This window comes from Somniosus microcephalus, chromosome 19 (genome assembly GCF_052327205.1).
Source record: "Somniosus microcephalus isolate GS21.2 chromosome 19, FLI_Smic_1.0, whole genome shotgun sequence".
NCBI classification, from domain to species: Eukaryota; Metazoa; Chordata; class Chondrichthyes; order Squaliformes; family Somniosidae; genus Somniosus; species Somniosus microcephalus.
This window is the reverse complement of record NC_141005.1, coordinates 4248033-4262893: the sequence shown is the minus strand read 5'-3', so window position 1 is coordinate 4262893 and position 14861 is coordinate 4248033. Positions and strand designations below refer to the sequence as shown.

Below are 14861 nucleotides of genomic sequence, written 5' to 3'. Positions count from 1 at the left end.
ACCACCTTATCCACCTGTTCCGCCGCCTTCAGGGATCTGTGTACTTGCACACCCAGATCCCTCTGCACCTCCGTCTTGCCTAGGGTCTTACCATTCATTGTGTATTCCCTTGCCTTGTTAGTCCCCGCAAAGTGCATCACCTCGCACTTTTCCGGGTTAAATTCCATTTGCCACTGTTCCGCCCATCTGACCAACCCATCTATATCGTCCTGCAGACTGAGGCTACCCTCCTCGCTATTTACCACCCTACCAATTTTTGTATCATCCGCGAACTTACTGATCATACCTTTTACATTCATATCCAAGTCATTAATGTAGACCACAAACAGCAAGGGACCCAGCACCGATCCCTGTGGCACCCCACTGGCCACAGGCTTCCAGTCACAAAAACAACCTTCGACCATCACCCTCTGCCACTAAGCCAGTTTTGTATCCAATGTGCCAAGGCACCCTGGATTCCATGGGCTCTTACCTTCTTGACCAGTCTCCTGTGCGGGACTTTATCGAAGGCCTTACTGAAATCCATGTATACCACATCCACTGCGTTGCCCTCATCCACACACCTAGTCACCCCCTCAAAAAATTCAATCAAATTAGTCAGACATGATCTTCCTTGACAAAGCCATGTTGACTATCCCTGATTAATCCTTGTCTCTCCAAGTGGAGACTAATTTTGTCCCTCAGAATTTTTTCCAATAATTTTCCTACCACTGATGTTAGGCTCACTGGCCTGTAGTTCCCCGGTTTTTCCCTACTTCCCTTCTTGAATAATGGTACTACATTAGCGGTTCTCCAGTCCTCTGGCACATCCCCTGTGGCCAGAGAGGTCCTGAATATATGTGTTAGAGCCCCCGCAATCTCTTCCTTTGCCTCACACAGCAGCCTGGGATACATTTCATCCGGGCCTGGGGATTTATCCATTTTTAGGCCTGCTAAAACCACCAATACCTCCTCCCTCTCGATGTTAATATGTTCGAGCATATCACAGTCCCCCCGCCCTATTTCTATGTCTACATCGTCCTCCTCCATAGTGAAAACAGATGCAAAAAATTCATTTAGAACGCCTCCTACATCTTCCGGCTCCACACACAGATTGCCACTTTTGTCCCTAATGGGCCCTATTTTTTCCCTAGTTATCCTCTTACCCTTAATATACTTATAAAACATCTTAGGATTTTCCTTTATTTTGCTCGCCAGTGTTATTTCATGGCCCCTCCTTGATCTCCTAATTTCTTTGTTAAGTATCCCCCTGCACTTTTTGTACTCCTCTAGGGCTTCCTCCGTCTTTAGCCTTTTGTATCTGCCAAAAGCCCTCCTTTTTTTCCTAATCCATTCTCGTATATCCCCTGACATCCAAGGTTCCCTGTGGTTTTTGGAACCACCCTTGACCTTTACGGGAACATGTTGCCATTGTATGATCTCAATCTCCCTTCTGAAAGCCTCCCATTGCTCCGATGCAGATTTTCCTACAAGTAGCTGATCCCAGTCCATTTTGGCCAGATCCTACCTTATCCTATTAAAATCGGCCTTCCCCCAATTTAGAACCTTTATTTCCGGCCCATCCATGTCCTTTTCCATGACCACCTTAAATCTCACCATATTATGGTCACTGTCACCAAAGTGCTCACCTACTAGCACTTTTTCCACTTGGCCGGCCACATTCCCTAGAATTAGGTCCAGTACTGCCCCCTCTCTTGTAGGACTTTCTACATGCTGGCTCAAAAAGCTCTCCTGGATGCACTTTAAGAATTCTACACCCTCTGAGCCTTTCACACTCTGACTATCCCAGTTAATATTGGGGAAGTTGAAATCCCCCATTATTATTACCCTATTATTTGCACATTTCTCTGAGATTTGCCTACATATCTGTTCCTCTATCTCCCCCTGACTGTTTGGAGGCCTATAATACACTCCCAGCAAAGTGCTTGCCCCCTTTTTGTTTTTAAGCTCCACCCATATGGCCTCATTAGAGGAACCTGCTAATATATCATCCCTCCTTACTGCAGTAAGTGACTCCTTAATTAATATTGTGACACCCCCTCCTCTTTTACCTCCCCCTCTGTCTCGCCTGAAGATTCTGTACCCCGGAATATTGAGCTGCCAGTCTTGCCCCTCCCTCAACCATGTCTCCGTGATAGCAACAATATCATACTCCCATGTGTTTATCAACACCTTCAGTTCATCCACCTTATTTGCAAGACTCCTTGCATTAAAATAGATGCCATCCAGCCTTGCCCTTATATATTTGCCCTGTCTACCAAGCTGACTTGTTTTTTTCTCTCTAATTGGCAGCACATCACCCCCTATTTCAGCTCCCCTCTGTATCCCATCCCCCTGCCAAGTTAGTTTAAACCCCCCCCAACAGTGCTAGCAAACCTCCCCGCAAGGATATTTGTCCCGCTCTGGTTCAGGTGCAACCCGTCCGACTTGTACAAGTCCCACCTTTCCCAGAAGCAGGCCCAGTGATCCAGGAAACTAAAACCCTCCCTCCTACACCAACTCTTTAGCCACGCATTCATCTGCACTATCCTCCTATTCCTATACTCACTAGCACGTGGCACTGGGAGTAATCCAGAGATTACAACCTTTGAGGTCCTGCCCTTTAATCTGTTACCTAGCTCCCTAAATTCTTGATGCAGGACCTCATCCCCCTTCCTACCTATGTCGTTGGTCCCAATGTGGACCACGACCTCTGCCTGCTCACCCTCCCCCTTAAGAATGCCCTGTAGCCGCTCAGTGACATCCATGACCCTGGCCCCAGGAAGGCAACAAACCATCCTGGAGTCACGTTTGCGGCCACAGAAACGCCTATCTGTTCCCCTTACGATAGAATCCCCTACCACTATTGCTCTCCCACTCTTTTTCCTCCCTTCCTGAGCAGCAGAAGCATCCCTGGTGCCAGGAAGCTGGCTGCTGCTGCCTTCCCCTGGTGAGTCATCCCCCTCAACAGTATCCAACTTGGTATACCTGTTTGAAAGGGGGATGTCCGCAGGGGTTCCCTGCACTTCCTGCCTGCCTCTGTTGCTCCGCCTGATGGTCACCCCCTGTGCAGCCCTACCCTGAGGCGTGAACAACTCGCTAAACGTGCTATCCACGACCCTCTCAGCATCGCGCATGCTCCAAAATTCATCCACCCGCAGCTCGAGCGCCACAATGCGGTCTACAAGTAGCTGCAGCTGGATGCATTTCCCGCACACATGGTCGCCAGGGACACTGGCAGCGTCCCTGACTTCCCACATGGAGCAAGAGGAGCAGAACACGGGTCTGAACTCTCCTGCCATGACTTACTCCTTTAATTAATTTAAAAATTTATTCAATACCCCAGTTACAGGTATACTCTAGGGCGCTTTATTTACCAACTGTCCCCACTACACCACAGAGACCCTAGAAATTTAACCACAGAATTCAAGCTTGTATTGAAAAGAGAGAAAATACTCACCAACCAATCACTTACCTGCTACCTGCTGACGTCACACTTGGACTACTTTTTACCTCTCTCCCGGAACCTGGATTGGTATGCTTCTGACTGCTCCCTCTCAAGCCTTTAAGCTCTCCCGCCTCGGGCTGCTCCCGCGCAGGTCCGCTGCTTCTCCGGTCTCGGGGCTGTGGGCCTCGGTGCCTCTGACTGCTCCCTCTCAAGCCTTTAAGCTCTCCCGCCTCGGGCTGCTCCCACGCAGGTCCGCTGCTTCTCCGGTCTCGGGGCTGTGGGACTGTACTGCATCGTGTAACTCTGAAAACTGCCTTCATAACAATCATTGCAGTTCAAAGTAATTCATTGTGACTCACTTTAAAATGCTTCTGAGAATGCAATAAGGCTCTAAATAACACGGGTTCTTTCTTAAGGTACCAATTACACGTGTAATAGTTTTGGGGCTCACTGATCCAAGTTCCATTCCAGGCTCAGTGTCCCTCCCTGTGATGGGGCGGGCGGGGGGGGGGGCGGCGGGGAAGAGCTCTGTGCACATTTGCAGCTTTGTTCACTGGGTTCTGTTCCTCACAAAATCGTCCCATTTGCTCTCCTGACGTTAAACATCAGGTTTAAGTCAAGAGTGGTGAGAATGTGGAACTTGCTACCACAGGGAGTGGTTGAGGCGAATAGCAGAGATGCATTTAAGGGGAAGCTCGATAATCATATGAGGGAGAAAGGAATAGAAGGATATGGTGATAGAGTTAGATGAAGTTGGGTGGGAGGAGGCATGTGTGGAGCAGAAATACTGGCACGGGCCAATTGGTCCGAATGGCCGGTTTCTGTGCTGTAATTTCTATAGAAGTTTGAAACACTTGGCCCATTAACTCAGTTGGTGAAGGCCATCTAGCCCAGGGTGCGTCCCGACCCACGCCATGCTAGCTCATCTCCGCGGGATGGCAGCATCAGCGCCGCCATTGTTCCTGGCGCTCCTGGAACGTGAATGGGAAAATCAGCCGGGTTTCTCATTCCTGATCACTATCCAGGGAGCTCCGCTGGAGAGTGTGGTATTGAACTCAGCTGTGATTTACCGACGTCCCCGACCAGATAACTTGCCTTAACTCAATGTCTAGGCCCACACATGGAGACTGGTCACTTGGGCGAGGCGATGGGAGACTGTGTAGAACTGGACCCAGCAAGAATCAACTTGAGAGAAGGACAGGGGAATGAGACAAAATTGGCCCAAAAATAGTGTTCAGTTGGACATTTTAAAACTATCTTTGAAACAGACTGTAGTTAGACCTCCCAGGCAAGAGTCAGAGAGTGGGGATAAAGGGAACATATTCTGATTGGTGGTGTTCCCTAGGGATCTGTTCTGGGGCCTCAACTTTTCACCACTATTGCACCACTATTGCTGACTTGGATGAAGGAATAGAATTGTATATCTAAGTTTGCTGACGACACTAAGTTAGGAGGCATGGTAAGTAATGCAGATGGAAGCAGGAAGTTGCAAAGGGACATAGGCAGATTCAGTGAGTGGACAAAACTGTGGCAGATGGAGTTCAATGTCGGGAAGAAGTGCAAAGGCATCCACTTTGAATCCCAGAACGATAAATCGGAATATTTTCTAAATGGTGATAAACTAGGAACTGTGGAAAGTGAGGAAGTGATGCTTCAGTTGTACAGAGCTCTGGTTAAACCCCATCTGGAGCACTGAGTTCAGTTCTGGGCCCCGCACCTCAGGAAGGATAGATTGGCCTCAGAGGGGGAGCAGCGCAGATTTACCAGAAGGAAGGAAGGGAGGGAGGTAAGAACGAACGAACGAAAGACTTACATTTATATAGCGCCTTTCACGACCACCGGACGTCTCAAAGCGCTTTACAGCCAATGAAGTGCTTTTGGAGTGTGGTCACTGTTGTAAAGTAGAAAACGCGGCAGCCAATTTGCGTACAGCAAGCTCCCACAAACAGCAATGTGATAATGACCAGATCATGTTTTTGTTATGTTGATTGAGAGATAAATATTGGCCAGGACACCGGGGATAACTCCCCTGCACTTCTTTGAAATAGTGCCATGATCTTTTACGTCCACCTGAGAGCGCAGACAGGGCCTCAGTTTAATGTCTTATCCAAATGACGGCACTTCCGACAGTGCAGCACTCCCTCAGTACTGCCCCTCCCGACAGTGCAGCACTCCTTCAGTACTGCCCCTCCGACAGTGCGGCGTTCCCTCAGTACTGCCCCTCCGACAGTGCAGCGCTCCCTCAGTCCTGCCCCTCCGACAGTGCAGCGCTCCCTCAGTACTGACCCTCCGACAGTGCAGCGCTCCCTCAGTCCTGCCCCTCCGACAGTGCAGCGCTCCCTCAGTACTGCCCCTCCGACAGTGCAGCGTTCTCTCAGTACTGCCCCTCCGACAGTGCAGCGCTCTCTCAGTACTGCCCCTCCGACAATGCAGCGCTCCCTCAGTACTGCCCCTCCGACAGTGCAGCACTGCACTGGAGGGTCAGCCTGGATTTTTGTGTTCAAGTCTCAAAGAGAAACTATTTCCTCTGATTGGGAGAAACCAGAATAAGGGGACATAATCTTAAAATTAGAGCTAGGCTATTCAGGAGAGAAATCAAGAAACACTGGTTGACACAAAGGGTAGTGGAAATCTGGAACTCTCTCCCCCAAAAGGCTGTGAATGCTGGGGGTCAATTGGAGCTTTCAAGACTGTGATCGATAGATTTTTGTTAGGTAACGGTATCGAGGGATATGAAGCAAAGGCGGGTAAATGGAGTGAAGATACAGATCAGCCATGATCTAATTGAATGGCGGAACAGGCTCGAGGGACTGAATGGCCTCCCCCTGTTCTTAGTGCATTAAAGTGGCATTCGTCTTCGACATCTGCCCTTGTTGATGCATGGCAGATGGAGTATAATGTGGATAAATGCGAGGTTATCCACTTTGGTGGCAAAAACAGGAAGGCAGATTATTATCTGAACGGCAATAGATTGGGAAAAGAGGAAGTGCAACGAGACCTGGGTGTCCTTGTGCACCAGTCGCTGAAGGTAAGCATGCAGGTGCAGCAGGCGGATAAGAAGGCAAATGGTATGTTGGCCTTCGTAGCGAGAGGATTTGAGTACAGGAACAAGGATGTCTTGCTGCAGTTGTACAGGGCCTTGGTGAGACCACACCTTGAGTATTGTGTGCCGTTTTGGTCGCCTTATCTGAGGAAGGATGTTCTTGCCATGGAGAGAGTGCAGCGAAGATTCACCAGACCGATACCTGGGATGGCAGGAATGACGTAAGAAGAGAGATTGTGTCGATTAGGCTTATATTCACTAGAGTTTAGAAGAATGAGAGGGGATCTCATTGAAACTTATAAAATTCTAACAGGACTAGAGAGACTAGATGCAGGAAGGCTGTTCCCGATGGAGGGGGATTCCAGAACCAGGGATCACAGTCTAAGGATAAGGGGTAAGCCATTTAGGACTGAGATGAGGAGGAATTTCTTCACCCAGAGAGTGGTGAACCTGTGGAATTCTCTACCACAGAAGACAATTGAGGCCAATTCATTAAATATATTCAAGAAGGAGTTAGATATATTTCTTAAGGCTAAGGGGATCAAGGGATATGGGGAGAAAGCAGGGACAGGGTACTGAATTTGGATGATCAGGCATGATCGCATTGAATGGCGTACTCCTGCTCCTATCTTCTATGTTTCTATGTTGACAGTAGGCTCCCGAGGTATGGAAAGTGGTCCACGTTGTCCAAGACCTCGGCATGGATTTTTTTCTTCGGGGAGCAGTACTGTGTGGCGGGGGTAGGTTGGTAGAGGACCTTTGTCTTACGGATGTTTAGTGTAAGGCCCATGCTCTCGTACGCTTCAGTGAAGGTGTTGACGATGGTTTGGAGTTCGACCTCAGAGGTGTGCGCAGACGCAAGCGTCGTCTGCATACTGTAATTCGATGACAGAGGATGGGACGACCTTGGATCTGGACTGGAGGCGACGGAGGTTGAACAGTTGAAAAAGTGCAACATCCCCACCGACACCTGGGAATCCCTGGCCCAAGACCGCACAAAGTGGAGGAGAAGCATCCGGGAAAGCGCCGAACACCTCGAGTCTCTCCGCCGGGAGCAAGCGGAAGCCAAGCGCAAACAGCAGAAGGAGCACACGTCAACCCAAGCACCCCACCCACCCGCCCCTTCAACCACCGTCTGCCCCACCTGTGACAGAGACTGTAGGTCCCACATTGGACTCATCAGTCACCTGAGAACTCATTTTTAGTGTGGAAGCAAGTCATCCTCGGTTCAGAGGGACTGCCTAAAAAGGAAAAAATGGCATTACTGTTGACAAGAACAGAGATGTGTTCATTAATATTCTGCCAGATAAAGGTATGTCAATTTGTTATTTAGATGACTCGTTTCCTGTTGGGAACTTCCTTTTGCATCCTGATAGGCTGAACAGATTTCAAGTGCACATTCCCACTCATCTTCAACTCTAACCCGGTTTCCAAGGTAACCCCAGGTACAATGACAGACACAGTAAACAAGATCTGAGATGAGGGGCAGTGGGTCACTTGCTTTCCGCAGGAAACCTGTGTACAAAACCAGAATTACCACCTCACTCATGTAGCATCTTCGGACCAATATACTATAGGAAATATCGCAGGGAAGCCAAATCAATGCTTCAAAGCAGCACCATGCTTCCTGTGTGGTGCAATACCCTTAATCCATCAGGTCTAATTCCTCCGACCAATACTGCAAGACCAGCACTGGAGCCCAAAGTTACAGCTTCAACTGGGCACAAGTTCAAAAGGACAAAATCTGTCTCAGCAAAACTTTAATACTGGGTGTTTTCACAATCCAGCAGACACATCATAGACAATGGATTTAGCCATCAACACCCCTCACATATATCCTCCGGGTAAATGCAAACCCAATGTTACTGGAAATACCAAACGCAAAGCGAGCATTTTCTTTTCACCAACACTGACCTTGAGAATTTTGTTTTGCACGAGAATATTTCAATTGAACGACAGAGCATCAAACACAAAGTTCACCCAAACTACAGCAGCAATTACCAAATCCTTTCTTCCCGAGGATCCCCCGTAAATATTGACACTCTCCCGGGGACCCCCTTTAAATACTGACACACTCCCGGGGACCCCCTGTAAATACTGACACACTCCCGGGGACCCCCTGTAAATACTGGCACTCTCCCGGGGACCCCTGTAAATACTGACACACTCCCGGGGACCCCCTGTAAATACTGACACACTCCCGGGGACCCCCTGTAAATACTGGCACTCTCCCGGGGACCCCCTGTAAATACTGACACACTCCCTGGGACCCCCTGTAAATACTGACACACTCCCGGGGACCCCCTGTAAATACTGGCACTCTCCCGGGGACTCCCTGTAAATACTGCCACACTCCCGGGGACCCCCTGTAAATACTGACACACTCCCGGGGACCCCCTGTAAATACTGGCACTCTCCCGGGGACTCCCTGTAAACACTGACACACTCCCGGGAACCCTCTGTAAATACTGACACACGCCCGGGGACCCCCTGTAAATACTGACACTATCCCGGGGACCCTCTGTAAATACTGACACACTCCCGGGGACCCCCTGTAAACACTGACACACTCCCGGGAACCCTCTGTAAATACTGACACACGCCCGGGGACCCCCTGTAAATACTGACACTATCCCGGGGACCCTCTGTAAATACTGACACACTCCCGGGGACCCCCTGTAAATATTGTCACACTCCCGGGGACCCCCTGTAAATACTGACACACTCCCGGGGACCCCCTGTAAATAATGTCACACTCCCGGGGACCCCCTGTAAATATTGTCACACTCCCGGGGACCGCCTGTAAATATTGACACTCTCCCGGGGACCCCCTGTAAATACTGTCACACTCCCGGGGACCCCCTGTAAATACTGTCACACATCCGGGGACCCCCTGTAAATACTGACACTCTCCCGGGGACCCCCTGTAAATACTGTCACACTCCCGGGGACCCCCTGTAAATACTGACACACTCCCGGGGACCCCCTGTAAATACAGACACTCGCGGGGATTCCTGTAAACAATAACACTTCCAGGGGCTCCCTGTAAATACAGACACATTCCCGGGAACCCCCTGTAAATACAGACACACTCCCAGGAACCCCCTGTAAATACAGACACACTCCCAGGGGCTCCCAGTAAACACAGACACACTCCCAGGGGCTCCCTGTAAATGCTGACACACTCCCAGGGACCCCCTGTAAACACTGTCACACTCCCGGGGAGCCCCTGTAAATACTGACACTCTCCCGGGGACCCCCTGTAATACTGTCACACTCCCAGGGACCCCATGTAAATAGTGTCACACACCCGGGGACCCCCTGCAAATATTGACACTCTCCCGGAGACCCTCTGTAAATACTGTCACACTTCTGGGGACCCCCTGTAAATACTGACACTCTCCCGGGGACCCCCTGTAAATACTGTCACACTCCCGGGGACCCCCTGTAAATACTGACACACTCCCGGGGACCCCCTGTAAATACTGACACACTCCTGGGGACCCCCTGTAAATACCTACACACTCGCGGGGATTCCTGTAAACAATAACACTTCCAGGGGCTCCCTGTAAATACAGACACATTCCCGGGAACCCCCTGTAAATACAGACACACTCCCAGGAACCCCCTGTAAATACAGACACACTCCCAGGGGCTCCCAGTAAACACAGACACACTCCCAGGGGCTCCCTGTAAATGCTGACACACTCCCAGGGACCCCCTGTAAACACTGTCACACTCCCGGGGAGCCCCTGTAAATACTGACACTCTCCCGGGGACCCCATGTAAATAGTGTCACACACCCGGGGACCCCCTGCAAATATTGACACTCTCCCGGAGACCCTCTGTAAATACTGTCACACTTCTGGGGACCCCTGTAAATACTGACACTCTCCTGGGGACCCCTGTAAATACTGTCACACACCTGGGAACCCCCTGTAAATACTGACACTCTCCCAGGGACCCCCTGTAAATACTGACACTCTCCCAGGGACCCCCTGTAAATACTGACACTCTCCCGGGGACCCCCTGTAAATACCGACACACTCGCGGGAATTCCTGTAAATACCGATACACTCCCAGGGAACCCCCTGTAAATACTGACACACTCCCAGGGAACCCCCTGTAAATACTGACACACTCTCGGGGGCTCCCTGTAAATACTAAAACTCTTCCAGGGGCTCCCTATAAATACTGACACACTCCCGGTAACCCCCTGTAAATACAGACACACTCCCAGGAACCCCCTGTAAATACAGACACACTCCCAGGAACCCCCTGTAAATACAGACACACTCCCAGGGGTTCCCTGTAAATACTGACACACTCTCGGGGGCTCCCTGTAAATACTAAAACTCTTCCAGGGGCTCCCTATAAATACTGACACACTCCCGGTAACCCCCTGTAAATACAGACACACTCCCAGGAACCCCCTGTAAATACAGACACACTCCCAGGAACCCCCTGTAAATACAGACACACTCCCAGGGGCTCCCTGTAAATACTGACACACTCCCAGGGAACCCCCTGTAAATACTGACACACTCTCGGGGGCTCCCTGTAAATACTAAAACTCTTCCAGGGGCTCCCTATAAATACTGACACACTCCCGGTAACCCCCTGTAAATACAGACACACTCCCAGGAACCCCCTGTAAATACAGACACACTCCCAGGGGTTCCCTGTAAATACTGACACACTCTCGGGGGCTCCCTCTAAATACTAAAACTCTTCCAGGGGCTCCCTATAAATACTGACACACTCCCGGTAACCCCCTGTAAATACAGACACACTCCCAGGAACCCCCTGTAAATACAGACACACTCCCAGGGGCTCCCTGTAAATACAGACACACTCCCAGGGGCTCCCTGTAAATACTGACACTCTCCCAGGGGCTCCCTGTAAATACTGACACACTCCCAGGGACCCCCCTGTAAATACTGACACACTCCCAGGGACCCCCCTGTAAATACTGACACACTCCCAGGGACCCCCCTGTAAATACTGACACACTCCCAGGGACCCCCTGTAGTGTGCATGTGATCACATTGGATGAAGTCAGAATCAGGCTCCACTGTGATGCCCCCATGACTTAATAGCTTGCTGACTCTCACCGTCAAGGCCCACAAGTAAATAACTGTCAATTGCCTAAGTGACCGTTATGAAACTGAAGCTCAGCAAAGGAATCAACACCTTCAGGAGAGGAGATCGTTTGTGTGGAGAAAAGGCAAACGTTAATTCTGCACTTGATTAAAAATGCTGCAGCCAAAATGCTGAATGTACTGCACGGATTGCACTGGCCAATTAGCAGAATACGAGGGAGGAACACCTCGGCACTAATCTGTTAGCCACTGCAGACAGTACCTGCACCTCTTACTGCAGGAGTGGCCAGGCTTTTTGTCTTTGTGGGACCCACGGGTCCAGGTGTAAAGTTTAAATCAACGATCCCATTCATTTTGGGCTACCTCGAGTTGTTGATACTAACAGATCTCCGTGTTCTGATTTAGGATTATCCACCAATGAGCGAACAGTGCTAAGCACAGACCTTTCCCAAACTCCCAGGCCCACAAAATTCAAACAGGACAAACCAGCGAGTAAGAAATATAGATTCAACGAGGACCGAGTTTCCTGGGCTTTGAGTGGTGGTTTACCAGAACTCAGGATCCACAATAACCCAGCGGCTGTAGCGTGAACATCTGAATGCCAGTATCAAAGATGGCAATTTCGCTACAGTTCATAGTTACTTTTTGCTCAATATTTTGTGCTTTTTTAGATTCTTGTTCTATCTCAGTTTACACCTTGTAAATTACATTAGTGTACAATGCAGATCGAAGATTAGAGGCAAGTTTCGAGAAAACATTCTTCACAGAGAGGGTGGATAGAATGTGGAAATCTCAGCCAGAAACGGTTGTCAAGGCAGAGCCCGTACATTCTTTTAAAGGGTAATTAGATAGTTGCCAGAGGAAGAATAATATTAAAGTGTATGGGGAGTGAGCAGGAGAGTGGGATTAGACTGGGTGGGATATTAAAGGGTACGGGGAGTGAGCAGGAGTGTGGGATTAGACTGGGTGGGATATTAGAAACATAGAAGATAGGAATAGGCCATTCGGCCCCTCGGGCCTGTTCCGCCATTTAATGAGATCATGGCTGATCATCCAAATTCAGTACCCTGTCCCTATAGAAACATAGAAGATAGGAGCAGGAGTAGGCAATATTAAAGGGTATGGGGAGTAAGGAGGAGAGTGGGATTAGACTGGGTGGGATATTGAAGGGTACGGGGAGTGAGGGGGGAGAGTGGGATTAGACTGGGTGGGATATTGAAGGGTACGGGGAGTGAGGGGGAGAGTGGGATTAGACTGGGTGGGATATTAAAGGGTACGAGGAGTGAGGGGGAGAGTGGGATTAGACTGGGTGGGATATTAAAGGGTACGGGGAGTGAGGGGGGAGAGTGGGATTAGACTGGGTGGGATATTAAAGGGTACGGGGAGTGAGGGGGAAGAGTGGGATTAGACTGGGTGGGATATTAAAGGGTACGGGGAGTGAGGGGAGAGTGGGATTAGACTGGGTGGGATATTAAAGGGTACGGGGAGTGAGGGGAAGAGTGGGATTAGACTGGGTGGGATATTAAAGGGTACGGGGAGTGAGGGGGAGAGTGGGATTAGACTGGGTGGGATATTGAACGGTACGGGGAGTGAGGGGGAGAGTGGGATTAGACTGGGTAGCAGTGATTTGATGATCCCAGTTCCTGTGATTCGATGGGAACATTCTATTGCCCAAACTAAATCTAATGAGCATTTACAGCAGACTATTACTCTGAAATCGTGAAATAGAGAGTTTTAGCAAAGCCAGGATTTGTTGTGGCTGGATATGAAAGGTGTCGGGGTTAATCTCTCGCTGCTCAGACTCCACTCCCACTCTTGTGGGTTTAAAATCAAAGCGAGAGTGGGGCTGCGGTCTCTCTCCGGATGGGGGTGCGGCCGGTGGTGGGCTTGGAGTAGGTGGGCTTGGCTTGGGTCTGTGCTGACCTGCTGGTGTTTCCTCTCCTTCTCGATGCGGTCCATCCTCTCCAGCCGCAGTCGGTCCAGCTCCAGGCGGAGCTCGTCGATCTCGGGGTTGATGTGGTTGCGGCTCACCAGCACCTCCAGCATCTCCAGCACCCGCACCACTTTGGGCATCAGCTTGGCGATCGCGTCGCAGCCGAATATGTCGATGATGCGCTCGAACTCCTGGCCCACCACCGCCGCAATGTCGTAGACATCCATCACCGACAGCTCGGTGGCTGTTTTGTCCAGCGCGGACATCGCTCCTTCCATCGCCCAAAGCCCTGCCTCCTTCCTCTCTCCTCTCCTCTCCTCCCTTCCCTTCCCTCTCCTCCTCTTCCTCTCTTCCCTCTCCTCCTCTTCCTCCTCCTCCTCTTCCTCTCTACCTTCCCTTTCCCCTCTCCTCCCTTTCCTCCTCTTCCTCGCTTTGCCTCCCCTCTCTTCTCTCCTCCCTTTGTTTAGTACTTCTCTGAATCCCTAATTTTCCTGCATTTAAACTTTTTTTAAATCCCCCCCTTTTCTTGTTCCCTTTCTGTGTTACTTTTTCCTCTTCAAACTCTTCTCTCCCTCGGCCGGGACTTGCCCGCAAACATCCTGCTGGAAATTCCTACAAAGTGCAGCTGAAACCGACATTGCAAAGCCAAGTCACTGCAGGCAGACACAGCACTGCGCATGAGCCTTCCCCCGGAGCCCAGCAACTGAGACGGGAGGGGCTGGACATTCTTCCCCAGGCTCCTGGCAAAATACTGCTGACTCCCAGAGTGCAGCAAGCTCTGTCTAACAACAACAACAACTTGTATTTATTTAGCGCCTTTAACGTAGTAAAACGTCCCAAGGCGCTGCACAGGAGTATTTTTAAGAGAAAAAAATTGACACCGAGTCACATAAGGAGAAATTAGGGCAGGTGACAAGAGGTAGGTTTTAAGGAGCGTCTTAAAGGAGGAAAGAGAGGTTTAGGCAGGGAATTCCAGAGCTTAGGGCCTAGGCAACAGAAGGCACGGCCACCAGTGGTCGAGCGATTATAATCAGGGATGCTCAAGAGGGCAGAATTAGAGGAGCGCAGATATCTTGGGGGTTGTGGGGTTGAAGGAGATTACAGAGATAGGGAGGGGCGAGGCCACGGAGGGATTTGAAAACAAGGAAGAGAATTTTGAAATCGAGGCGTTGCTTTACCGGGAGCCAATGTAGGTCAGCGAGCACAGGGGTAATGGGTGAACGGGACTTGGTGTGAGTTAAGACACGGGCAGCCGAGTTTTGGATGACCTCAAGTTTACGTAGAGTAGAATGTGGGAGGCCAGCCAGGTGTACATTGGAATAGTCAAGTCTAGAGGAAGCAGAGGCATGGATGAGG

General features: G+C 50.2%; 1 protein-coding gene across 1 annotated transcript in view; it reads right to left on the bottom strand.

Moving 5' to 3' along the window:
- LOC147103504 (RILP-like protein 1) overlaps window positions 1–14223 on the bottom strand; it is a 36814-nt gene extending 22591 nt beyond the window's left edge. Inside the window, exon 1 of the mRNA XM_085962167.1 lies at window positions 13496–14223. Within this exon, the coding sequence (XP_085818293.1) occupies window positions 13496–13783 (288 nt within the window). The 5' untranslated portion in view covers window positions 13784–14223. The remainder of the gene's footprint in view (window positions 1–13495) is intronic.
- Window positions 14224–14861: the final 638 nt, after the last annotated feature.